The sequence below is a fragment of the Phoca vitulina genome, unplaced genomic scaffold (assembly GCF_004348235.1).
Source record: "Phoca vitulina isolate PV1807 unplaced genomic scaffold, GSC_HSeal_1.0 scaffold64, whole genome shotgun sequence".
NCBI lineage: Eukaryota > Metazoa > Chordata > Mammalia > Carnivora > Phocidae > Phoca > Phoca vitulina.
The window spans coordinates 3334447-3362164 of record NW_022589767.1 but is presented as its reverse complement, the minus strand read 5'-3'; the positions used below and the strand labels follow the sequence as shown (position 1 = coordinate 3362164).

General features: G+C 39.7%; 2 protein-coding genes across 9 annotated transcripts in view; one reads left to right on the top strand and one right to left on the bottom strand.

Annotated features, from left to right (window-relative positions):
* Nucleotides 1-20530, top strand: part of PLBD1 (phospholipase B domain containing 1) — a 53456-nt gene extending 32926 nt beyond the window's left edge. Inside the window, exons 7-11 of the mRNA XM_032391748.1 lie at nucleotides 13463-13663; nucleotides 13770-13910; nucleotides 17472-17657; nucleotides 18260-18366; nucleotides 20250-20530. Of these exons, the coding sequence (XP_032247639.1) occupies nucleotides 13463-13663; nucleotides 13770-13910; nucleotides 17472-17657; nucleotides 18260-18366; nucleotides 20250-20450 (836 nt within the window). The 3' untranslated portion in view covers nucleotides 20451-20530. The remainder of the gene's footprint in view (nucleotides 1-13462; nucleotides 13664-13769; nucleotides 13911-17471; nucleotides 17658-18259; nucleotides 18367-20249) is intronic.
* A 715-nt stretch (nucleotides 20531-21245) lies between these two features.
* ATF7IP (activating transcription factor 7 interacting protein) overlaps nucleotides 21246-27718 on the bottom strand; it is a 125708-nt gene continuing 119235 nt past the window's right edge. For all 8 annotated transcript variants that reach the window (XM_032391817.1, XM_032391815.1, XM_032391816.1 and 5 more), the window contains exon 15: nucleotides 21246-25867. In XM_032391817.1, coding sequence (XP_032247708.1) covers nucleotides 25448-25867 — 420 coding nt within the window. In that variant the 3' untranslated portion in view covers nucleotides 21246-25447. The remainder of the gene's footprint in view (nucleotides 25868-27718) is intronic.

Here is a 27718-nt window from a genome sequence, read left to right as displayed (position 1 = left end):
CATGATACGAGCAAGGCTGTTAAGAATTACTGAGTCAGAGCAGGAATAATCAAGTCATGAAATATTTGTGACTTGGCTGAGACCCATATTAAAGATGACAACTGGGATGGTATAGAGACCATTATACTAAAGATACAAATAACTCTGAAGATTTCCAATGCACCTATCCATACTTTTATAATACATCATGACCCCCCCCCCCACTGCTGCCCGATTCTGTGGAAGTGACCACCAAGATGATTGCCCTGAAAAACACTAAAGCTTCAAGACACAAAGACATTTTTTTGTTTTGAGGTTGTCCAAAAGGAAAATGATAGAGCTAGGACAGCTGTAAACTGTTCCTCCACGTACAAAATCCAACGATTTTACTTTGGAGAGCCTCAGTTTTCTCATCTAGAGAATGAGACTAACATAAAGGCTGACTTCATAGAGTGGTAAACATTATGTAATTTATTTATTCATCCACAATTTTCTATGAAATTGTCGTGTTAGGCAAAGTATTTATGACAGGAGCCAGGACAGATGCTGTCCCTATTCTAACAAAATTTGTATTCTGGTGGAAGGGACAAATAAAAAAGCAATGATTAAAGTGTGATTTATGAAATAATAGGGAAGAGTAGTTTGGGGATGGTGATCTTCCAAGAGAAAGTAAAATTTATGTTGAGGCGCAAAAACAAGTATAAATTAGCAAATGGGGACAATGGGGCAATAAAATGTTCCATGTAGGCCAAGCAGCATGTGTAAAGGCCTGTAGGCAAGAAAAAAAAATGTGGAGAAGGCCAGAAAGACAGAATGGAGGACAGTGAAGACCATTCAGGTGACAAGTGGTAGAAGTGACATTAATAGATTTGCATATTAGAATTACCTGGCCCACGCAAGAGGAGGACGAGACAGGTTGCCAAGAGAACATTTAGAAGCCTGAGGCAATAATCCGGTGCCTCAAGCCATGTAATGTTTTGTAGATGGTCAGTCAGGATGTGGAGGGAAGATTGAGATCCATCTTCAAGAAGAGAACAATATCAACAATGACTGCTGAATTACTCTAGCAATTCAGGAATTTCTATGGGCTCCCGTTGTCCTAGCCAGAATCTTTGAGAGGTAATGACCTAATGGGAGTTGTCACAAGGGCACTCCCAAAGTCGTAGTCCAGCGTAGGAGAATAGAAGAAACAGTAGTAATCCAGCACACTCAGATTTATCTAAGTCAGTCTCATGGTCTGTGTTCACCAGAGCCCCAGGTGACTCCATAAAAATGGAGGTGGTTATGTCAAGGAAACAAATTAATATAACTACTCCCATCTTAATCTAGAAAAGGTAAGGTGACTTGGTAGCTTAATAGTTTCCATCTTTTCCAGACTGTTTTTTTTTTTTAAGATTTTATTTATTTATTTGACAGAGAGAGACACAGCGAAAGAGGGAACACAAGCGGGGGGGTAGGAGAGGGAGAAGCAGGCTTCCCGCGGAGCAGGGAGCCCGACGCGGGGCTCGATCCCAGGACCCTGGGATCACGACCTGAGCCGAAGGCAGACGCTTAACGACTGAGCCACCCAGGCGCCCCCAGACTGTTTTGTTTTTTTTTAAAAACTGAGTAGGACTTTCCTTTACACTTGGGGAAATTATTTCACCTGAAGATACTAACATGAAATGCCCTGAGAAAGTCAAAAGTAGACCACAAGTATGCCGGGTGCTAATAAACCTCGGGACTACCCTCAGGCTCAGGTGAGTGATGTTCCAGCTTTGAAGTACTGTCCTCAAAACTTCCTAAGTGCCCCCTCCAGCGCCTCGAGACCAGCCAGGCTGGCAGTACTAGGGCATCCTGGAGTCAGCCTGCATCCCATGTGTCCTATTTAGCGGGCGCCTGGGTAGCTTAGTCAGTTAAGCGTCTGAGTCTTGATCTCAGCTCAGGTCTTGATCTCAGGGTCTTGAGTTCAAGCCCTGTATTGGAGCTTACTTAAAAAAAAAAAAAAAAAAAATTTTTCCCCCCCCCATGTATGTATTATTTAGGGAACACTTTTTTTTTTTGGTCTTTAAGTATTTTCTTTTTTTTTAAATTTTATTTTATTATGTTATGTTAATCACCATACATTAGAAATTTTCCAAAATATCCTTCTAGTGCCCAGGACTAGCCAGAAGAGCAGAGCCATCCAGGTGGGGCTAAGCTTAGACAGGAACCCATGTGGCTCCTGGTCTTTGGATGTCCCTTTTTTGAGAGCTCTTCCCCTCCATCCTTATCCATACATTCAACAAGATGTTGCTCATCAACATGGGACTCAAGCCGATGGGATGTCCTGGTGAGCAGATAGATCCTTTCTGCTGGCCGTCACAGTATATTTGCTGCATGACTGAGCTGACAGAATGTTGGTGACAGGATGATTTGAGGTGGCCCTCATGTCAGACACCGCATGTGGTCAGGGCTCCAGGCTATCGAAGGTTGCTCTTACCCTCGGGCTGAAGCATGTGTGTGGACCTGCCTCCCTTCAACAGCACTGGAGCGTGGCTGAGGAGGCAACAGGGAATTTCCTGTAGACTCCAGTGCTGGCCCCTCAGGTGGTCACCTCACCCCCCGCACCCTCTGTGGCACGTGTTTGGCAGTCCTCTGCAGCTAGGCCTGGCCCTTACAAAGGCTTTGGAGAATCTCACTCCACGACACAAAGAGACCTTTGCAGCAGATCTCATGCCCCCATGAGGTAAGTTCCTACTCTCTCAGGCCAGTCTTCAGCTGGATGGATACTCCTTGGGAGACTGGGATCGCCCTTCTGGCTCTGCCCACTGGCTTCTCACCTGTCCTGCCCACACGTGGGGGTGTGTGGAAGGCAGGGTAGAGTCGGTACGGAAAGAAATCACATTCTAGGAATGCAATGATTACAGCATAAGGAGTCCAAGAGAAGACAGACACAGAAGGAAAATATGTTGATGTACGTTTGTGCTATAAAATTCTGAATGGCAGAAATGAAGTATCATTCACACTTTTCTTAATATTCTGGGTAAGACTTGCATCTGTGGCCATCATTAACAAGAGCAGTAACGATTTTTTGAGGGAGTTCTTAGAAGCCAGTGTTCACAGGCCATATGATCGATTGCAGACTGGCGGAGTCATTAAGGAAATGGTGTTAGGGAAGGGCAGAGGCAAAGAAATCTACGTTGTTTCAGTACAGACAGGTTCCAAAGAGTCCCGGCTTTATGAATAGTAACAATATTGCTACCTTTTTCTCATGGCGGGTGATGTACAATTATTCAGGAACAAAGCACTTAAATAATAAAGAATGTATAGAGATGGTACCTGGACACTCTAAAGAACCTTCACATGTACTGACTGGACACTAGACAAGTATATTAGTATCTTCCTCTACCCATTTTTCTAAATCTTCATTTATAAGTGTCTATACCTCATATGGGCCTATGAATTTTGCAATTTGCCTTTTCATTCAAGTGTTTATGTAGGCAGGAGCCCTGCAAAAAATAACTCACCTGGAAACTCTAAAGAAGGTAGCCCTGGATAACCTTGTTCTAGAAGCATCCCATCCGGTTTTGAATTGCCATGGTCTGTTTTACCGAACCGCTGAGGCAGAGAAAAGCCCTGTGCTAGCCCTCCTGCAGGATACAGCCAACTATTGATTTTGGCTGTGCAGTCACGAACCAAGGAAGTCAGACATAGAGAGAAATCCCACAGGAATGGCAGCACTAAAAAGGTAGCTAATACCACTGCAGGAAGACCTCCCTGCAAAGGGCTACTGATTTCGATTACACTGAATCTGTAAATCAATTCAAAGTAAATCGACATGTCAATAATCCTGAGTCTTTCCATCCACAAATACTGCATCTCTGTTTATTTAGGTCTTCTTTAATTTGAGCGATGCTTTGTAGTTTTCATTTTAAGGGTCTTACATACATTTAGTATTTTGATATCAAAATAACTTTTGATGCTACTCTAATCAGAATTGATATTTTATTCCTTTTCCAATTGTTCATTGCTTTTAGAGTTTCTCTATTGCTACATAACAAGCCACTCCAAAAATTAGATGCTTGAAATAAAAATAATAATTTAGTATCTCATGGTTTCTGTGGACCAGGAATTTAGATTAGGGCACAGTGAGGATGACTTGTCTCTACGTCTCCGTATCTGGGTCTTTAGCTGAGGACTCCAAGACTGGGGGGCTGAAATCTATGATAGCGTAACTGAAGCTAGAGAATACACTTCCAAGGTGACTCACTTACATGGTTGACAAGGTGGTGCCAGCAAGTTGGTTCTCCTCTCCTTGGGCCTCTCCGCAGGACTGCTCAAGTAACGTCATGACGAGGTGCCTGGCTTCCCGCAGACCAAGTGATCCAAAAGAACAAGGCAGAAGTAGCAATACCTATTATGACCTAGTGTCAGAAGTCATACATTGTCACTTCCACCACATTCTATTCATCAGAAGCACATTATTATGACCAGCCCACACACAAGGAAAGGAAATTAGAATCTATCTTTTAAATGGAAGAATGTCAAAGAATATATGAAAATTTTAAAACCATCACAATACAGAAATATAATTTTTTTGTATATTTATTGTGTATCCTGGGACTTTTCTAAATTCACTTGTCAGTTCTAACAGCTTCTTTGTAGATTTCTTGGGATTTTTCTGTGTACATAATCATGCCATCTCTGAGTAAAGGCAGTTTTACTGCTTCCTTCCCTTGTATGTCTTTGTTTTCTTGCATGATTGCACTAATAAGACCTCCAGCACAGTGTTGACTAGAAGTGGCATGAAAATCCTTTGCTAGTTCCTGATCTTAGGGGAGAAGTATTCAGTGTTTCACCATAAAGTATGATGTTTGTTGTAGGTGTTTGGAGATACCCTTTATAAGTTTAAAGAGGATCCCCTCCCTTCCTATTTTGTTTAATGTTTTTGTTTAACGCATTTTTGTGAAATTCTCAGCTTCTATTAAAATGATCATATGATCTTTCTCCTTTATTAATACGGTGAGTTCCATGGGTTGACTTTCAGATGTGAAGCCAACTTGGCATTCCTGGGATTAATCCCATTTAGTCATATTATTCTTTTTATTCATATTTTATTCAACTTACTAATATTTGGTTAAGAATGTTTTCATTTATATTCATGAGAGATATTGGTCTATTGTTTCTTATAATAGTTTTGGTGTCCTGGTATACTTGTCCTTATAACCTGAGTTTGCAATTACTTCTTTTTCTTCTGTGTTTTCTGAAAGAGTTTGTGTAGGACTGGTAATATTTTTTTTCCCCTTAAGTGTTTAATAGAATTCATCAATTAAGCCATTTAGACATGGGTTTTTTGTTGGAAAGTTTTTAACTATGAACTCAATTTCTTTCATTGATATAGGACTATTCAGGTTTTCTAATTGTTCTTGAGCCAGTTTTAAAAATTTGTCTTTCAAAGAGTTTTTCATTTCTTTGAAGTTATCGTGTTTATTGACATAAAGCTATTTATAATGTTTTCTATGAGCCTTTCAATGTCTGTCTGTAGGATCTGTGGTTAAGTCCTTTTAATCATTCATGATACTATATCTTCTTTTTTGTTATTCAGTCTAGCCAGAGGTGTGTCAATTTTACTGATATTTTCCAATAGCCAGATTTTATTTTCATTGATTTGTTTCCTATTGTTTGTTCATTTTCCCTCCTCATTGATTTCCATTCTTATCCTTATCATTTTCTCTCGTACTTTGCACTTAACTTTTTTTTTCTAACTTCTTGAGGTAGAATCCTAGGTAATTTATCTTTCTTGCTTTCTACTATAAGAAAATAAAATTATAAATTTCCTTCTAAGCACTCCTTTCAGTGCATCTGACACATTTTGGTGTGTTTTGTTTCCATTTCCATTCAGTTTAGAATATTTTATGATTTCTCACATGATCCCTTTAATCCATGATTCACTTGGAAGTGTCTTGTTTGATTTCCAAAAATTTGGAGACTTTCCAGATATCTTTGTCTTTTTTTTTCTTACTCAATTCTGTTATGAGTAAGCTGTCTTTCCTTTGAGCTTTCCTGGTACCCAGTGCATAATTTCTTCAGAGCCCATATTCCTATTCCGTATTCATTTATTCCACATTCTCCTGGTGCGCCCAGAGCCAGCACATAGCCTTGCAATGACGGTAATTACTGAATAAATATTTATGGAAGCAAAGAAGGAAGAAAGAAAGAAAAAAAGAGAATGGGAATTAAAAAGAAAAGGAGGGACACAGATAATGGATGACACACTCCCATGTGGACATGGCAGGAACTGCAAGGGGGACAGAGGGAGTAAACAAAATCAAAGGTGGAGGTGAGGGCTGCCTAAGACATCACCTTCTCTCCTGGTACTGCTCTCTCTTACAACTTTGGTTTGAAAACAGGAATCCAAGATGTTAAGGAATTATTACCGAGACATTTCAGATGCAATGCTGTATGTTCAGCACAGAGGTTGGACTTTGAAGCTACTCCTCTGTAGCCATCCTGATTACAAATGACTTGAATTGAACCTAACTAGTTTTATGGGATTTAGGCAGCACTCAAGTTTTAAATAAATTGCTATAAACTTGTTTGTGCTCAACTTTTATTTCCTATTTATGTGCCTGCCACTGGGACTGACACTAAGCTAAACATTTGGTGTGTGTGATGTCATTTAATTTTCATGAAAACCTCACAAGGAGGGTATTGTATCTGCATTAAAAAAAACCAAAAAAACAAAAAACAGGTTCAGAAAAGTTAAATAACATGCTCAAAATCACTAGACTCAGGGGTTGGGGACTGAGTTCAAACAATATATCGGACTATAGATATCCCTTGTTGTTTGTTGCTGTTGTTGTTTTGGAAATAGTTCAGTTTGCTTTTAAGTTAAAGGGTTAGGACTAAAAAAAGAGCTCCAAGCTCAAAGACCCTCACAGGCATGCCATGGGGGCGGAGCGCTTGCAGGGGAACAAAGCTGGAATTTCAAGTGTTTTAACTGAGGATTCCAGGAACAATGATTCCTAAGAGTAACAATGATTCCTAAGAGGCTGAGTCTTCACGCTTAATTATCTGTAAGTGAGGTTCTCTGGAAGGCACTTAGGGTGTCTCATCAAGCCTGCAGGCACCCCTCCTTTGCATAACATCCAGGCATCCCATCACCTCCCCCACACATATACACACCCCTTAGACTTAAAGTTCTCAGGGAGCTTGCTAAAAATGCAAATTCCAAAGTGCCATCCACAGAAATTCTTATTCAGTTGGTCTGGGTTGGAGCGTGTGTAACAAACATGCCAGCAGGTGATTCTAACACACCAGATCCAAGCCCACCCACTGAGATGCTGGCAACTCTACTGGTCTGTAGCAAAGACTTTGCTCAGCCTTTTCTCCTATGAAGTTCAAATCCTTGAAAGTAGGTGCACAGGAAGAAGAAAGAAGAGTCTCAGAGCTCCAGATAATGCAGTTGCCTCCCTCATAATCCATAATGTTACCTTCATAAGTCACAAAATTGCCTACTTCGTGTACTATAATTACTTTTACTAATTCCACGTTAGCTCTTTTATCTCAGATACTTTCATCGTCAAGCTGAAATATACACACTCTGCGAGTTAATACATGCCAAGATTTATGTCTTCTGCCTTTTGAAAAGTAGAACCAAGGAGGAAAAGAAATAAAAGTAGAACAAGGGCACCTGTTTCGAAGGATTGTAGATAGATTTTACAGCACTTCATTTCTGTTTTGTAAAGTACCTTTCTCTTGTTCTCTGCACCGTCCCGGGACACTGATGTCTTCCTTTGCCCAGGCCACACCTGTCTGCCCCCCATCCCTGGCTCAGGAAATTTCCTTCTTCTATCTTAGAAATCTCACCTTACTTTCCATACTTGTCCTAAGGTGATTTTCCCCTACTCCACCTTGTTTAAACCTGCAACTCCCCGTGACTCACTCTGTTTTTCATTGTTTCCATTGTATTCGCTCCATTGCGCTCCATTGTGTGTGTCATTAAGTGTTGTTGCTATTTGCAAGATGACACATCTGTTCCCATCACGTTTGTTAGGCATGGGGTATAGTGGAAAAGGCATGTGTTGAGAGTCAGTTTTAGATTTATTCCTGAAAACACTATTAGCTTTAAATAGCTGAGTAAGAAAAAAAAAAAAATAGCTCATCGAAGTGCCATGTTTGTGAAGATCAGGTGATGGTGTCCATCCTTCTAAAGCAAGGTATTTGGTGTATGGCAGGTACACGGTCAGTGTGAGTCACCACTATCTTCTCTTTCTTCCTTAGATTTCACAGTTACTTATTGAGCACCTACTATGTGTCAAATCCTCTTCTTGGTGCTGGAGTGAACAAGACAGAAAAAGGCCCTGCCCTCATGGATCTTACATGCTATGGGATAGAGGGAAAAGAAAACAGGAAACAAATTAATATAAAGTAAATAAGATGATAATTCGTTATGGAAGAAAAACCAGTTTCGTGTTGATGTGGATGATAACAGAATGTTGATGAAATATAAAGCCGACTTCTTGATAGTCACTCTAAATAGTCTTTAAGAGACCTACTCATTCCTTTATGTGGACCACGGCAGGGTACTCAGTCTTCACAGTATGGGCTCATGTGCTGAAACACACAGTAGTATGAATCCTCCATGGATCATATTCCCACTGCAGGATTAGGCAGAAATGGGCTCAATAAATTCTTCCTTGATTGAAGAATAATCACTGGAAGAAGAAGTGGAGATTGATTGCCACCAGTTAGGATCTTGGCAGGAAGACAAGCAAATGCCACTCTGGAAGGTGGGAAGACGGAGTCCCTTGTTGAGCAGGCAAAATAAATGGCTGTAGGATTTTGTGTCCTGGGATAACAGGGAGCCCCACAGGCCTCCCTTCCCAAGAGTGAGGAAGGAGAAGAGCCACCAGCTGCAGGCAGCCGCCGTAGAGCAGGGGTTCTGGTGGAGGCTCTGAGGGGAGCAGGGAGGGTGGTCTGAGGGAAGAGCTCCTGAGGGAATTCTCATAGCATCTCTGAACTGGGAATTACCGCACAGTGCTTGGGATATGCTCTGTGTGTAATACACACTTACTGGCTGGTTGCCACACTGGCTCGGAGAAGGCAGACAGCCCAGCCCAGGCTGGTGCTCTCCACAGGGCAGAGAAGTGATACTGTCCCTCTTCAGTAGTGGGAAGAAGCTAAGCAGAAAGGCAGAGAACATGGTACAAAGTTATTTTGCTTTTCGTTAAAAGAGGAAAGGAAGACCAGAGAGTTCCCCAAGTGTCATATCCACTTGTGTTAAAATCAAATGGCAGTAAGACCTTTGAAAACAAAATATGTTGTATAATTGGATTATTTTTATTATTGGATCAGTTTGCTTTTTCTGTATAAAAAATAACCTCCAAAACTTTGTGGCTAGAAACAATATGTGATTACTATTGCTTTTGAGTCCACAGGTCAGCTAAGTGGCTCTTTCTAGACACCTCAGCTGCTCACGTTCATGCCTCTGTGGCTGTCTATGGAGTGGGTGTGCAGCTCTGCTGAGGTTGGAAGAACTCCTTTGCACGCTTGGGGGTTGGCAGGCTAGAACTTGACCTTGGCTGAGATGGTTGGTCCTCCTCCACATGGCCTCTCACCTAGAGACCAGGCTCAGCTGGGCTTCTTTACAAGACAATACCAAGGTTCCAGGAGAGTAAGCAGAAGTGTGCAAGGTTTCTTGAGGCTTAGCCTAGGAATTGGCACATTCTGTTAGCTGAAGCAAGTCCCAAATCCAGCCCAGATTGAGGAGATGGGGAAACACGCATCTTTTGATGGGAGACGCTACAAGGTCACATTGCAGAGAATATGGAGGGTGGTGTGTGTGTGTGTGTGTGTGTGTGTGAAGAAATGCAGCACAGCTATTTTTATAAACATGATCCATACTCCCGATGCTGACTTGTGTGTTATTTACGTTCTTCGTCAACACTGATTCTACTCTTTGGGGATAAAATGAGGGCGTTTGGTCTTTGGGGCTTTGCAGCTGCAAATTAATGCAATGTGGGAATGGGCGCAGTTTAAAGGCACCTGATAGGACGATAAGGCTACATTTTTTCTGGGTTGTACTAAGCAATAGGTCTAAATGGCATCAGAGGGTAGTGGTCTCTGTTTATTTTTGTGATTCAAGTGATTTGTTTTAAGTCTTGAGATTTATTAACTGTCAGGGTTCCCTTTTATTTCTTAATTAAATTCGGCAATGAACTTACTATGAAATGTTATTTGCAGGCTGGCTTTCATACTTGAGTGTTTCACTTCCTCCTGATCTAAAATTGTCTGCCTTTCAAAGCTGCTAATGACAGATAAAAGCAAGAATATAACTTGACACTGCCAAAGAACATTTGTTTCTCTTGTAATGTTTCAGGATTTTGTCCCCACTTGGCCTTTTCCTTTTTATTTCATCTTAAACTCTAAACTATAGAATTAACCGTCTTGAGTAGAGTTGTTTTGCAAGCCAATTCATTCTCTTTGTTCCAGAATTCTGGGTGGCCTACATTTTTCCATCTGTAATAAACAGTCTTGCTCTTGGAGGAACCACGGCTCCTTACATGTTAGTAGTAGTCACTCACACATATTAAAGAACGCCTGCCCTCTTGTGTTCATAGAGGTTGCTACAAGGAGTGAATTAGCAAGTTTATTATGCCAGAAATACGACGTTCCACTCTGGAGATCTTCCACCAGGGAGCTTGCCCAAGGCAGCCAAATATGGTTGTACAGTTTGAACACTGCAAAATGACCCCAGCCTGAGAGGTGAATGAATGGTCATTGAAATCCATCCCACACTATGCTTGTGAAGCCACGCATCCAATGTCCAGGCTGTATCTTCCAAGAGGAGTTGCCCATGAAAATTTCACTCAAGGATGCCATCCACTCATCAAGCCTTACTTATCCCACGGGCAATGTGCAACCTTCTGTCATTTATACAAACTTCTAATAGGCCAATGACAGCCTTGTGGAGGTTCATTATGAGTTGGTTGGACACTACCCTCATCACGTAACTTTCCTACTCAATAATTTCCAGAAATTAAAATTACAGTTAGCGCTGCATGACATCACTTAGTCCCAGGTTATCAGAGGAAGGGAATAAGGAACAGAGAGATAAAATAAAAAGTGCCAAATCTGTTAGTTGCAGTGCAGGGAACAAAAATGCAGGCTTCCTGACTCCCACTGAGGCTCTGAGGTCTTAGCTTTAGCTTCAAGTGATCCCATTATTTGATAGCACCCCACCTATCCCTACCAGGCCTAGAGAAGATGCACAATAGTTTGTTCATTGAATGAATAAATGAACGACTGTCCAACTATATTTTCTTTTTTTTTAAATTTTAATTCCAGTGTGTTAACATGAAGTGTTATATTAGTTTCAGGTGTACAATATAGTGATTCAACAATTCTATGCATTAATCGGTGCTCATCACAAGGAAAGAATCCCAATCACCTCTTTCACGCATACCCCCCACCCACCTCCCCTCTGGTAACCATCTGTTTGTTCTCTATAATTAGGAGTCTGGTTTTTGGTTTATCTTTTTTTTCCCCTTTGTTCATTTGTTCTGTTTCTTAAATTTCACATATAAGTGAAATCATATGGTATTTGTCTTTCTCTAACCTAATTTCGCTTAGCATACTACTCTCTAGCTCCATTCATATCGTTGCAAATGGCAATTTCATTCTTTTTGATGGCTGAATCATATTCCACTGTATGTATACACCACCTCTTCTTTGCCCATTCTTCTATCGATGAACACTTGGGATGCTTCCATATCATCGCTATTGTAGATAATGCTACAATAAACAGGGGTGCATGTATCCCTTCGAATTAATATTTTCATATTCTTTGTGTAACTATTCTGTAGTGCAATTCTTAGATCATATGGTAGTTCTATTTTTAACTTTTTGAGGACCGTCCATACTGTCTTCCACATTGGCTGCACCAGTTTGCATTCCCGCCAACAGTGCACAAGGAAGGGTTCCTTTTTCTCCACATCCTCAATAACAGTTGCTGTTTCTTGAGTTTTTGATTTTAACCATTTTGACAGGTGTGAGGTGGTATCTCCTTGTAGTTTTGATTTGCATTTCCCTGATGATGAGTGATGTTGAGCCTCTTTTCATGTGTCTATTGGCCATCTTGATGACTTCTTTGGCCAACTCTATTTTCTAATGTTTCTTTGCTTCCACCTCCCCAAACTTCCAATCTCTTATGCCACATCTATTCTTGCTGTACATCTTTGTTCATACCTGTGGTGCTCACTGCTCTCTACCTAGTCAACTTTTTTTTTTTAAGATTTTATTTATTTATTTTAGAGAGTGAGTTTGGGGAGGAGCAGAGGGGGAGGGAGAGGGAGGGGAAAAGAATCTCCTGCAGAGTCCATGCTAAGCACAGAGCCCCACACGGGCTTCATCTCACAATTATGAGATCATGACCTGAGCCAAAACCAAGAGTCGGTCACTTAGCTGACTGAGCCCCCAGGGGCCCACTAGTCAGCTCTTATACAAGCTTCCTGACTCAGTTCCAGGTCTGCTTCCTCCATGAAACTTTTCTCCTCCAGCCTTCATTAAGCCAGAAGAAGGAAAGCCATGAAGGCTCAGCATAGGGGTTCACACTTAGTGGAAAGAGTGCTGGACTGGGTCAAGCTGGCTGTATGGTCCTGGACAGGTGTCCTCACCTCTCTGAGCCTCATCTTGTTCTTCACGAACACAAAAGCTTCAGATCCGTTGGTGTTTCTCTAGGTGTGGCCTGCATAGTGCTGGTGAGGTGGTATTAGGTGGTCCATGGGCAAGTAATTTTTGCATGTTAGTAGAAATGTGTTTGATTTAATGTGTTTCCTGAGGGAAAAAAAGCCAAAACATTAACCCCACAGTTCTTCGGATATTATTGTATATGACAAGTTAAGTACTTTAAGTTTGACAAGAGAGTTAATTTAAGGAAAAAATAGTAAGTAAATAATAGTACAAGTGATCAGATATGGCAGAAATGATAAGGTGGTATAAAAATGGTGTAAGTTTGGGAAGCTCCTCTGGTAAGTGTAGATGTTTTTCCTCTTTCTAAAGATCCTATAGACTCATTATGTAAAATTTGGGAAATACAGAAAAGTAGAAAGAGAAGAAAGAGGACATCCCTAATCTTATTATCCAACCATGAACACTGTTAATACCCCTCCCTAACTACAAGTTCTCCTGCAAAATCCTAGTTAGTGGAGATCTAATTCTGTTTATCATTTTGGAAAATTGGAATAGTCCTGATTTAAGGTATTTTTAGTGTCCAAATTATAAAATCAAAAAATATCAATAGAGAATCTAGGGTCAGAGGTCCACTGGCACCGTTTTATAAGCAGCTGCTAAGTAAGCACACGGAGGTGAGCCCAAACCAAGAGAGGCTACTGCAGATCAAGGATCATAATAACTGATACTCTTTGCAAAATGCATTGTGTATGCAAAGCTCTACACCAATAATGTTGGTTGAATATACCAGCTATATGTATGCTGATTTGTATAATTGTCTCTCCTGTAGGGTTTTTGGAGTCTCTGGATGACTTTTATATTCTTAGCAGTGGTTTGATATTGCTACAGACCACAAACAGCGTGTATAATAAAACCCTACTAAAGCTTGTGGTACCCCAGTCTCTCCTCGCATGGCAAAGAGTTCGTGTAGCCAATATGATGGCAAATGATGGAAGGCAGTGGGCAGAGATCTTTTCAAACTACAACTCTGGTAAGTGGCCCGGCAGGATAGCTCTTAGGCAGGTACGTCTGTTTAGGTTTCGAGTTAACCAGTAGATCCATACCCACACCCCACTTCATGTCTCCCAATATTTCAGGCACCTATAACAATCAGTACATGGTCCTGGACCTGAAGAAGGTAAAGCCAAAGCACAGCCTTGACGTAGGCACTCTCTACATTGTGGAGCAAATTCCTACATATGTCGAATATTCTGACCAAACTGAGGTTCTACGGAGAGGTACTGTCTTTATGCTAGAAGTCTGGAAGTCTGCTGAGTCTGCGAGTGTGTATGCGTATGTGGTGGGGAGTGTGTGGTACGGGGCTATATGATGGGGTGCGGGGGGTGTTGAATGGTGGGGAAGAAAGGATGAGAAAGCCATTGCTAGCTACACTGGGAAAGAATTCCCAGCTTCAGCACAACATGTAAAATCGGCACCTCAAACTCTTCTAGGACATTGTATAGTTGGGGACAAATCCAGGCATTTATAGTCTTAGGACTTCTCATAGCTCTAATATTACCTTCGCTCCTGGGTAGGTCCTGGGTAAAGCTTTTAGTCAAATTCAGCAAATATTTACAGAAGTGCTTCCTTGGCCCAGGGACTGGAAAAGCATGGCTGCAGGTACAAAATCTCCGACCTTGAGAAGCAGTCTAGTGAGGAAGGGAGGCACATAAACAGCTGTTAGAACCCAGAAAGGGAAGAGCCGTCATAACGTCCACGGCACCAAGCCCAGAGGGGGCTGTGGTCAGTGGGAGGATCAGAGAAGGCGGGTCTGGAGGGCAAGACCAGAGCCCCGACATTTGAAGCACCACCTTGATTTGAATCTCTGCTCCTCAAAATCTCGGGCAAATGATCCACTCTCTCCAAGCCTCACTTTCTCCATCTGTAAAACACGACAGTAGCAGTACAAGGTCCACAATCACTTATCTGTAATTTTGAAATCTCAAGAATTTTTTTATTGTTCTTTCCTAGCAAACTTAGTAGTTTGACCTCCTTTTGGTAGCAAAAACTACCCGTTTGGTAGTTCGGTAGACTTGAACTATTTAGTCTTTATTTCCTCTCCTCCAGGGAGACTATACCTTAGGCTACAGAAATTTCAATGCCTTTGATTATGAAGTGTTGCCCACAGAGAATGCAATGTCATATGTGATATGCACACCCCATTGCTGTTCTAAAATCTGCAAAACCCTGAGTACTGAATTATCTGGCCTCCAAGAGATTTTGGATGTGGGAGTGTGGACCTTTGTAATTTCACAAAGTTGTTATGAGAGTGAATTGGGATAATTCTTGTAAATTCTTGAGCACGTTGCTGACACAAAGCAAGCACTCTTATCTTGCATCGATCATAGTGTTTGGCACACACAACATATGTGCATATTTCTTGAATAAATGAGAGTGAAGATGATGTCTGAGTGATGGTTAAAGGTCACAAAAGAGCTCAGCAATTTGACAAGGGGACAAGGTCAAACAAATGGAGGCATGAAAACTGATGTGATTGAGAGACTGTTAGCTCGAGATAGCTAGTGGAAGGGCTATGCAGTGGAAGGTGGTGGTGAGTGAAAAATACCAGCCTTTCTATCCTGCTAAGCAGTTTAGAAAATGGGAGTTTTTGAAAAGGGAGAAAAGACTGGAAGTCAGAGAGAAGGCAGGAGACTAATTAGGAAGCTATTGCAATAGATCAGCTGATAGATGAGCAGGAACAGAACCAAGGGAAGATACGGACCCCGGGAATCAGGGCCTGGTCCTCAGGCTCCCAGGTCCCCAGAGATTTTATAATGACACCAACCAAATGCTCATAATATGCAGAAAACAGTTAGTGAAGGTGGTGACTTCAGCTGCCCAGCAGATCAGAGATCACCAAGTCAATAGAGAAGTCAAATCATTGACAGTCACTTGGTTAGGATGGCAGTTCAAAACTGAGAAGTCAGCTATCTGATCTTGAAGCCTGGCCCATCCAGCTCGTAAGAGCCCGACAAAATTAGCAGCCTCAAGAAGGAGGTGTGTACTAAAGGGGACAAGTTATTCAAGGCCTTTTCTTCTTTGGACTGCCGCTGATTATGGAATGGCAGTCCAGTTCTTTGTGATCTTGTTCCTAGATCCCATGAAGAAATCTACCCTGAGACTAAAAAAAAAAAAAAAAATCTAATGCTCGTCTGTCTGTAGTTATTTTGCCGGAGGTGGGAAGAACAGAGAGTTAAATTCATTGTCTACTATATACTAGGCACTCTTTCGGGCCTTTTACTTATGTTCTCTTGTTTGATCTTAAGATACTTCCGGATAAGTAGCATTGTTGCCATTTTACTGTAAGGAAAGAAAGGCTCAGAAAGTGATTTGCCCAAATACTTACGTGATGTCATATAGCCATTATAATAAAAGACAGAAAGTTCCACAAACCTCTTAGAATTTGGAAGCAGCTGTGGTATATTGCTGGAAGCCCTTGGTCAGAAGGGAGGCACTGAACATCTCTGAACCTCTGTTTCTTTCTTTATAAGGAGGGATGGTAATGCTTATATACATAATTAGGTTGTTGTGAGATTATACAAGATACTTTAAATGTTTTTGTAAATCATGAAGCTTTATGAAAATGTGATGTGTAAAGCAGCCATTTTGATTATTCATTTCAGCTGCGTTCATATAAAGAGAAGTATAATAATTATAATAGTTAATATTCATCTAATGCTTACCAAGCATAATGATTACCAAGGGGATCCTATAAAACAGTCAAAGGGAGAAAGGCAGACAAAGGCCAAGACAATATGGGGGATGGGAAATAAACCCTGAATGGTGGAAGAGTCCCTGCGTTGACTAACTGTCCTATAGGGAATAGCCCAGGCCACTGGAATCTGGGCTGTTCCTGAAATATTGATTGTACTAGAGCTGTGTCACATGTCTGCCACTTAGTGATGAATGTGCTCTATGGCCTTGGCACATTATGAAGCTTGGGATGAAACTAAGCCTTAAGGAACGCTTACAAAAAGAAGTTATCACCTGCTGGAACCTTAAAGATCATCTCCAGTCTCTTCAAATTATGGATTCTTCCTTCTCCTTTCCCTGTTAAAAGGAGAAAATAAAGTGAGGTTAACTGCCTAAGACCTGGTGATTCAGCCCTGAGCCTAGAATTCAGGTTTTCTGAACTCTAGGTACTATATTCTTCCACTGTCCCATGATTAGCACCTGGCCTGTTCCCTGTTAGGGCCACACTGTGAAACTATCTCAACATTTCAGGAACCAGGTTCACTTAAACCAGTTCCCCAGACTGCTCTGTGTTACACTTCATTTTGTTATCCAGATCATAAGGTTATTTTCTGGTTAATAGATTGCTTTAAGAATTTTGGGTGAAGGGACGCCTGGGTGGCTCAGTCCAAAAGCGCCTGCCTTTGGCTCAGATCATAATCCCAGGGTCCTGGGATGGAGCCCTGCATCGGGCTCCTTGCTCAGCGGGGAGCCTACTTCTCCCTCTGCCCCCACTGCTCCCCCTGCTTGTACTCTCTCTCACTGACAAATAAATAAATAAAATATTAAAAAAAAAAAAAGAATTTTGGGTGAAAACCAAAGAATTCTGATGCTCTTCTTTCCCTAATGGAATCATCTAGAGGTATACTGATTCTGTACATTTAAAAGGATCAGTTTGAAGGCCAGTGTTCACATTCAAAGCTTTATTTTCTTTATAATATCATTTTGCAATCACACACCTGTGCTGATTTTCAAAAGAAACTATCATTAATAACATTTCTTTTGTTCCATCTCTCTTTTTTGTCTCCCTGTCAATCTCACTCTTCCTTCCTTCCATCCCAAATCAGGATATTGGCCCTCCTACAACATTCCTTTCCATGAAAAAATCTACAACTGGAGTGGCTATCCAATGCTAGTTCAGAAGCTGGGTTTGGAGTACTCCTATGATATGGCTTCACGAGCCAAAATCTTCCGGCGTGACCAAGGGGACGTGACTGATATGGCATCCATGAAATATATCATGCGATACAACAGTACGTAGCACATTTCTCAAGAATCATTCCTCAAAACTCCCTTTCTTCCGCATGAATAAAGAATCCGTGTACGTTTTCCCACGTTAAGAATCCATCTCAGCAGTAGAAGGAATTATAAGAAGTTTTTAGTATTCAATCAATACTATACATATTTTATACTCAACAGATAGAATTTTGTCTTCTTTTATAAAATGACATGGAAGAAGATTCTACAGATTTTTTTCACTGAAAAAAATAATATATAAAACACAGAGGCAATAACCCATACAGAGTACTTTTTTTTTTACCACTCCCCCTCAACCCTAACACAGGTTTTCTTCCAAGGACAGAAGCAGCTAATAAAACAAAAATTATTCATAAATACTTTATTTTTGATGGACAGTATCAAATTTGTATTTATTCTGTAGAAAAATAGTGATGCACATTTATCCTTTATTCTCTCTTCCATCCACTCTTCACTGTGCAAGTTTCTTGAGAGCGGCTGGGTGAATGAGGCCACTGGGGTGGACTCTTGATTATCCAGACTTGAACGGCTTCCTGTGGGCAGGTGTATCTCAGAACAACCAGTACTCACCCTCTTCCCCATCACTGTGTCCTCCTAGATTATAAGAAGGATCCTTACAGTAAGGGCGATCCCTGCAATACCATCTGCTGCCGTGAAGACCTGAACTCACTTAGCCCAAGTCCTGGAGGTTGCTATGACACAAAGGTAACATGCAAATTGGCTTTTGAATTTAATTTTTACCTGCACCTAGGCCTATCCAAAGGCAAAGCTGCAGAGATTTTTGTGGCATAAAATACAATATTGTCTCTGACCATAAATTCAATTCAGGAATCAGCTTTTGCAGATTCTGGTGGTAGGTCTCATTGCCTAACTTTAATGCCCTGCCCTGCCGCTTAATAGAAAATTCCATAATCTTGGAATATTTGTTTCCTTATCTGTAAGACAGACATAACAGTACTTGCCTTATAGGATTGTTGTGAAGAATATTTAGTACCGATGTTGTGTTATTTGTAAATGTACACCATGATGATGATGATGATGATGTTGATGTCTTAAGTTTTACCAGACTAGCCCAAAGTCCAAAGAACCTATTATTGGAAGCAGTGTGATTTCACATTAAACAGGAACTGAATTTAGCTGAAGGAACAGGTTTATTGGACAAGCACTAAAGGTTTTTCAACATGTTAGAATTATTAAGTGCTGTAATGCATCTCCTATGATTATAAATAGGTATTACTTATTTGCAGTGGTGGGCTGAAGCCAGCTCATAAGGGCTTGTGAGAACCAATTGTTAAAATCTGTTGACATCATGTGGATAGCTTGAAATCAGCCATGGAGGAGTATTTACACCATGCAAATCAGCAAACACTACAAATCAGGGTCTTTTTTTCCTCTCAAGAGAGCTGGTCATTAAAAACTTTCCTGCACACTACTGGATTTGGGGTGTCCGAGGGTATGAGTTAGCCATGTGGTTGGTGGAAAAGAATCATTCTACCACGTCCTTTTGCACTGCTGGTTTGCGCTTGTCTTTTTGTTTGCACTTTCAGTCCTAAATTCTGGGAGAAATCTGTTAGAAGTGGAGTTAACTGTTAAGAATGCTGATCCCCCTACACATAATTTTTTCTATCAGCCTAATGCCTAAACAGAAGATGCTTTAGAATAGTCTAGCTCCTACTCAAGCTTTTTAGCCATATGATGATACCAAAGCTCTAGCTTTAATGAGCCCCAATGTGTTGTGTAGAGTAAAATTCAGTGGGTGTAGAAAGCCTGACACCCATGAAACCCCAGTGAGTGCTTATTTCTTGTTAATGGTATTTGCAAACATTCAGTAGAGCGTGCAAGAAGTGTTCTAGGCATTCCAGATACACAGAGAATGACTGCCGCCTTACCGGAGAGAACCCAAGCCAACCTACCACCTGCCAAGTTTTACTTTCTTCTGGAGAGAGGAGTCTGCCAATTTTTCATCAAAAGAGTTTCTGTTGAAGGATATACTTACTATCATTTTCCTTGAGCCATTTTGAATATGTGGAAAATCAGAAGCTATGAGACATCTTTTTCCTCTGAGGTTAAGATTTGCTGCTATCCAGTGGTTAGGTGCTTTTGAGAACCCATGGACCTCGTTTTTGGATGTTGAGTTCCTTCTACTTTAAAACTCTTGTTACCGCCCTGATTAGTAACAACTTTTGCTGAAGAATATATTCTAGGCACTGCTCCAAGCATTTGCTCTCATTAATCCCCATGACAACTCTTCTATGAAGTATGGTTATTAAAACCCTTTCACAAATGAGAAAACGGAGTCCTATAGGGGTTATTTTTAAACAAGTTTTGGAGCTAGAATTCTGAATATGAGCATTCTGACTCCAGATCTCAGACTTTTCGCTATGTTAATGCACTTCTACTCAATTCACATCTGAATACCAAATGGTTATGGAAGAGCATGTTGTGGAAGCTTGCAATATTTTATTTTAAAAGGGGGCTAATATTGTGACTTTGGAAAAAGAGCAGGACAAAAAAAAAAAAAAGGAAAAACAAGAATCTAGTTTTTTCCAAATGCTTTTCTAAAATGTCCCTCTCCTCTCGCTTTCCAGGTGGCAGATATCTACCTCGCGTCAGAGTATACAGCCCATGCCATTAGTGGTCCCACAGTACAAGGTGGCCTCCCTGTTTTTCACTGGAACCGTTTCAACAAAACTCTCCACAAGGGCATGCCAGAGACCTATGACTTTGATTTTATTACCATGAAACCAATTTTGAAACGTGACATAAAATGGAGGGAGCTGAGGGAATAGAAGGTTGCAAATAAGATTCCAAAGGCACTATTTTAGCTATGTTTTTCCATTCAGAATTAGTCTTAATAAAATATATTAAATTCAGCCTGTCACTTTCATCTTCTGTTGATTTTGTAGTTTTTTACAACACACATTCTCTATAGGGTGACACACTGTAGAAGAAATATTCTAGAAGATAAATAATAATACCTGGCTTTAGCATAAAATTTCATATACAAGACGGTATGGCAGAAACTGCTCACCCAGGTCCATATTCTCCTTTCATGCCTGGCCACATGGACCACATCTCCCATGTTCCCCTAGATAGCTGTGCCATGTGACAGGGTTCTTGCCCAAGGAATCTGATACTAGTGTCACTTCCAGGCCTTGCCCCTGAGAACCTGTACTCTTCCATGCTTTTTATCCTTCCCCGGGCTGGATATACTTAATGACAAAGACCTAGGGGATGGTGGAGCTTCGTTTTCAAAGGAACCTCTAATAGAATACAGTTAGTGATTCTTCCAGCCATTAACAAGCACCAGCTGAGTCTTTTCGTGGTACAGACTAGGCACACAATATAACCTTAATGTGGTCTCCCATCAGTTAAAAGTAGCATATCTAATCTGGGAGCAACTCTACATTAACAACTCCTTCAAAGCTAGAGAATTGTATGTTGTTTGAGTGCTGTGGTATTGCCAAGTGGGTGAAATAAACCATATTATACAGTATAATGGGTGATTCTTAACAAGGTGAGAGACTTCCAAAAGCAACACAAGGGCTGAGAATAACTAGAATGAATCAGAATACTCAAATGTTAAAAACCCAGTAGTTTATTTCAAAGTATAAATTTCAGGCTTGCTGGACAAAATCCCACTACAGTTAACACTTATACAGACACCACTCTACTGTACATTTAAAAAAGAAAAAAAAACCCACAAAACCTTCAAAACCTAATAAAAATAGGGCAACTTGCTATAGCCCAGTTTGTATTAGACATTAGGAAGGTCTTACATTGTCTTATTATTTACACTTTCAACTGCAATAAAGAAAAATCAGGATGCAAGTTTCCTACAAAGGATTTATTTTTATATTTAATTTTGAAATAGCGGAGAAAATAATGAAGCCAGGATCCCCAAAAGGTGTTTGATTGCCCAGTTACCTTATTTACAAACAAAACTAAAAGAAACCCCCCCCCAGCATTTAAATATAAATGATGGGTACTTAGCTGACTCTACAAAAAAAACAAAACAAACAAAAAAAAAAAAACAAAAAACTTATGCAGCATGATAAAACTGTTTGGAGAAGACAAAACATGTGTTTTATCATTCCTCCCCATTGGCTGGCTCAAGGGGAATGCATTTTAGGAATTAAATCTAAGTCCTCCACACTAACGAAAACACTTCATGAGATTGTTCTGTTTGTCCAAAAATGTTAAAAAGTGGGAGAGGGGCATCACTCAGTAAATAGTAAGGAAGGCAGAATCCTGCACTGATTTTAGATAGAATTATTTCCAAGAATCCAATATTGGGGCATGGTTTTTCTGGAAATTAGAATAAAACAGGCCAACGACTGGTCAACAATGAAATTAAAATAACGAATAAATCATATGATTCTGAAATAGCCCAAGAAGGAAAGTTGGGGAGAACACTTGGAAGGTCTTTTCAGTACTCTAATGTGCTAAAATCACAGTGTATCAAAGAGAAGAGAAGAGGATACCACAGGCATTATTTTGTTAATCTTGTACAGTACTGGAAAATCCATGGAACAAGGTAAATGCATATCATGCAATATTAACATTCACCTTGCTGCATAAATAATTTGGAAAATGTAAGCAAAAGAGCGAACGATAAAAACTAAGTTAACACTTACTCAATACAGTAAGAGAACTGTATAGTGCAGCCTGCCTAAGGAATTTTGCAGACAGATGTACCAAAAATTCTAAGCTCCTTGCTTTCGGTCATGTTTCCATCTTTCATTTACTATCCAGCAATGGGGGTGGGCTGAGTGGGGAACACTCTCTGTGAGGCAAATGGCATCCCAATAAATATGCACTTTTCAAGGAAGAAAGCTGTACTCTTCACTTCTCTCATGAACATCTACTGTGTTAAACAGTACACAGTACTCTGCATATTTTAAAGCGAGTCCAGGGAAACAGGGATATAGTTACCTCATAAAGTTAACAGTTAACAAGAAATGTTGTCTTTGTACTTTATAAACTAACTGGCAAGAACATAATTTTAAAAAGAGGCTTACTCACACTTAGAACAGGGTGAAAATTACTCTGACAAAGTGCAAAACATAGAGCAACAAACATCACCATTACCTTCAAATGCCATATGAACATCCTATATTTCAGGTGGAAATATCGGAAGCTTTCGGGATTTCCAATAAGGCAATACTTACACAAGTACTGTCAGGCTAAAACTGTTAACAAACTTGCATTCCCAAAATGGGATAATCAAACTTATTTGTAATACTTTGTGAAAAGGTACCATGGAGTATGAACTGCTACAATATAGTCTTGTAATCAGTAGCTATTTCTAGTTCAGTCCTCCATTCTCTCTCTCAAAAGAAACAAAACAAACTCAGAGCTCATCAACAAAACCTGCCCAAAATAAATGCCTATAGTCCTAGCCTAGCCTAGCAGTTTTCAGTAAATTCAATATAGCTGTTGCCTATAAATCCCATGGCATGCTAATTTGAGGAAAGCATCTCGTAATACACACTTTCCTCAAATAATTACAGTCTCTCTTTGTACCTTCCTTCCACCATCTGGAATAAAAAGTTTTATTTTGCCATAGTAAGTGTATTTTTAGGGTTACTATTTGAGAATTTATTTTTTTTTCTTTGACAGAAGACACACAATATAGGCTAAAATAGTATTTTCATTCTACTGAGCTTTCTTCACCTGATTATATAATGCTATGAAAGCTTAAAAAAAATGCTTAGTGAATATAAATAAAAACATTCACCAAGGGAAGCTTTTCTAGGCTAGGTAAGCAAATTGTCATCACATGACCATAAAACCGGCCAATAAAGAACATTTTTAATTGAACACAGGCTTTCCATTCTGTAGACAGGAATGATCTTGAACACATAATCAACAATGCCACCATTGCGGGTAAAAATATATATACATGCAGATATAGATAGGTGTTCATATACGCTAGAAGATCATCAGTTTCTCCCTTTTAAAATTTTCATTGGCATGACACTGACAACTTCTTTTACCATCATTAGTCCTAGAATGAGTAACATCTACGTAGTTGGTTGGCAAACTGGATTCATGAAAACTTTAATTCTCATTGTGGTCTCATTTTCTGAAAGTGAAAGGAAGGTTCTGGAGCACTTATATTTTGGCAATCTGTAGGCTTTCTTCAGCATCAATCAAACTTCACACCTAATGTGACAGTATACTGACCGGTGAAGTCTCTAATGAGAGTTTCTTTACAGCTAGAATGCTTCCCATTACAAGCCATCAAAGCTGCAAACAAAGCAGCATTAATAGAAGGGATAGCTCCCTCCTATAATCCCAAGAAAAATTAAAAATGTATTTATTTTGAGAAGATAGGAATATGAATTCAAATATGGTAAGGGAAGATGCCTTGAAAAACTATTTCACAAACTCCATGAATTTCTTTCAAACTATTCCCAACCATACTCTCATCCCCAAACTTACCCCATCTCTCCTCCCTAAACTACCTACACTTGAACACCTACCTGATACCAGTAGAGCTGGGACTCATACTGAAAATCCATGATCTAAACAGAATTTGATTAACTCTGAACAGGAACAGAGATGCATAGAAAGTATTATCTAATTGTTACATAAAATAACCCCAAAGGATATACTTTAAATTCTGTCCAAAGTTGACAGAGGGTAAATCAGACAAAACTTGGCACCATCAAAACAAAGTTAAAAGGTTAAAACAGAAAAAAAATGATAGGAGAATAATAAGGAAATAAAGCTTTCCCTTTGATATTTTAGCTCACTATATTTTGTGAATTTTACTACCTACGAAAGAATACTATGCTTTGGGTGATAAAGTGAACTAGCACTGCTTTCCTAATCTCTAACACAGTATGCAATATAAATTCTAAAATATGTTTGAAGGACAATTTTCTTACACACTATGGTCTTTCTTCTCTTGGTCCATTTTACACAGTTAATTTAAGTAGTGACCAAAGATAAAAAGCACTTATGTTCTTAGAAGAAAAGAGCAGTCAAATTTTTAGAGTTAAATGTAGTGATGCCACTGGTAAGAATATACCTAAAAGCCTTAGGTTTAAAACTGACTTGAGGGGAATGTGCTATATTTAGTAGAGATGAAGGAGAAATGAAGGGCAAAAGGCTGAAAGAGAAGATCAACAATGGATAAATGGTCATGTTTATTTTAGTAGTTAATCTTTAAGGCACAAAATAAATGTAAGAGCCAGATTAGGAAAGAGGGGCCAATGCAGATCTTTTTCACCTAATTAACAACCAAGCAAAGAAAAAAGATGAACAGATCCTTCCTGTGTTCAAATTAACCTAGTTTAAACTATTTAACCATTTTGCTTTTTCTTTCCTTGGGTTTTGTTTGGATTCATTTAGCTATGAACCTACAGATCCCTCAGAAGCAGAATCATGCCAATTACATACCATACCTCGGATCCCTTGATCTACTTACTTTATACTTGAAGAGAGGTAAATGTGAGAATGGAAATGGGAGATTCCACTGCAGTAAACATATAAATAGGGAAAAACACACATAAACACCCACACATATTCCCCAGCCTTAAAACTAAAGCAAGGTGCACATTTACATTTCAAAACCCTGAAGCTTCAATTGTCCAGGAAAAGATTCTTGCTTTATGGGCTGTTTATTTTACTTCTGATTATAAACAAATGTAGTGTATATACACATCTGTCCAAGAAATCTTGCACAATGTGGATTTTACAATGGATATCATGCACAAGATTAAAACAAGACCAAAAAGTGGAACTCGGAAAGAGGAAGAGATAAAGGCTCCAAGGTTTAACTGCTCTGGGAAGAAGAGATCACATCTGTTGACTGAGGATCACAGAAAGGTCCGAAACGTCCATAAATATCCTTGGCTCGTACTGCAAAGTAGTATTTGCTGCCAGATACAAACTGGGTGAGAGTGCATGCCATGGGCAAGGGAAGTGCCTTTACTTCTCCAATCTTTTTCCACTGTGAGGGCACCGTGGCACTGGGTTCCTCATGGTAAGCATAGAGATGGTAGCTGTCAACGGTGGCACAGCTTCGGTCTACCTCCAGGACACTCCATGACAGTACAATGCCATTTTGACTCTGAACTCGTGCTAATTTCAAGTGTGGCTTCTGAGGCAGAGATGTGCTGGCAGCTTCTGGGGGCAAACGCTGTGGCTGTGGGGCTTCTGGTAAGGGTGCTGGGTGCACAGGGCGTGGGGGCTCCTAATAAAAGAAGAGTCGTGTTGATTTAATAATGATCACAGAAAGGACTATTTCGGAATGCTAGAACTAAAACAACTCAGACATCATTTAAAGAGTTATCATTTTACATCAAGAATCCTAAGAAATACCAAATACTGTACCACATTTGGCTAGCTCTATTTGATTTGTGACCAATCATGCCATAAACAATATTATTTGTCTATTGATACTCCAATATACCTTCTACATCTAAAATACTAAGCTTTCCTTGGGAAAGGAAAGCCTTTGCTGATGGAAAATCATTTTGACAGAAACTAAAATAATCATCTATCTCTAACAAAATAATTTATGTTTAATTATCTATGCTATAGATTTTCATTTTAGAATAATGTAACAGTTTTAAACATGTGTGACAGTCTACTATATGTATGTAATTTGAGTATTCAACTCTACTTTCATTTTTAAGCCATTTTTTCCACCTAAGGACAGTAGCATATCACAAATAAGCACATTTAAAGCTGAATGTACATATTATGTTCTTGGTCAATCTGCACAAAAAAGGTGACATTTAAGTTGGACTATGAAAGGTAAGATTTAGAAATGGAGAAATAGTGTGTAACCTTTCGGCCAATAGGTAAAGCATGAATAAGGGCATGGGGCTACAGGAAAGTAGGGGATTTATGGGCAAAAACAAGTATTAACTTTTACTAAGACATAGGACATATGCATAAGAAAAGACATTTGGAAAGGTAAAGGCCATATGATGAAAAAGCATGAATAGTAAGTGTATGAATTCAAACTGACTTGTTTCTAACACTGGACATTATTATTATACCTAGGGTTGGTTTGGTTGGTTTTTTTTAAGATTTTATTTGAGAGAGAGAGTGCACGAGTATGGGGGAGGGGCAGAGAAAGCGGGTGAAGAAGACTCCTGGCTGAGCAGGGAGCCTGATGTGGGACTTGATCCCAGGACCCTGGGATCATGAACTGAGCTGAAGGCAGACGCTTAACCGAATGAGCCACCCAGGCGCCCTATATCTAGGTTTTAATAAAGATTACAGTGATGGTAATTTTTTTCTAAAAAGATTCAAGTGCGAGCCAGGAAAAAGGGATATGGAGTGACCTTTTTTTTCCCCAGTGAAACGTGTCATTTGTTCACTGACTTTAGACTGAAAGTCATGAAACAAATAAGATTTCCTTAACTAAAATTCACTGAATAAGAACTATGTTTTAATACGCATTTCATAAAATGAGTTATTTACATACACTAAACAATGAATTCTGTGAAGGTCTGATGCTATGTTTTTAATCTCCATGCCCTGTCAAAGCTTAGTAGCAGTAATGTGCACATAGTAAGAACTCAAAAAGGATATGCTGGATAACTTCAAGGAAAGCAAATGTGTTGAAATTCATATGCCTAGTGGAAGAAATTCATATACATATCTGGAAAAAGGCAGAATCCACAGTTAAAAAGCTAAAATGAATATAAAGTTAGAAGGGAAAAAAATCAAATTTAAATAAAATATTGAAAGCTGAAGAAGTAGAAGTGATTTGAATGCTGGACATTGTGCTCTATTTTCTCTCTCAAATTACCTTTTTTTTCCTTAAGTGATTTAGTCACCTAGGTAAATAACGTTAAATAAACATGAAGCTAGCAAGATCCAAGAGAAGATAGCTGAAGCCATGAATCTGACTGGAGGGAGCACAAGAATTTAAGGAGTTTGACAACAGCTTTAATGGCTGTTATGTCCCTTCTAATTCTTAAAATTCTAGGATTCTGAATCTGCTCATATCCTGAAACTTAGTATTAAGTCAACTGAGTCTTGTTTTTTCATTTTTGCCATTGCAATGGAGGTTTTTATTCAAGTTTTA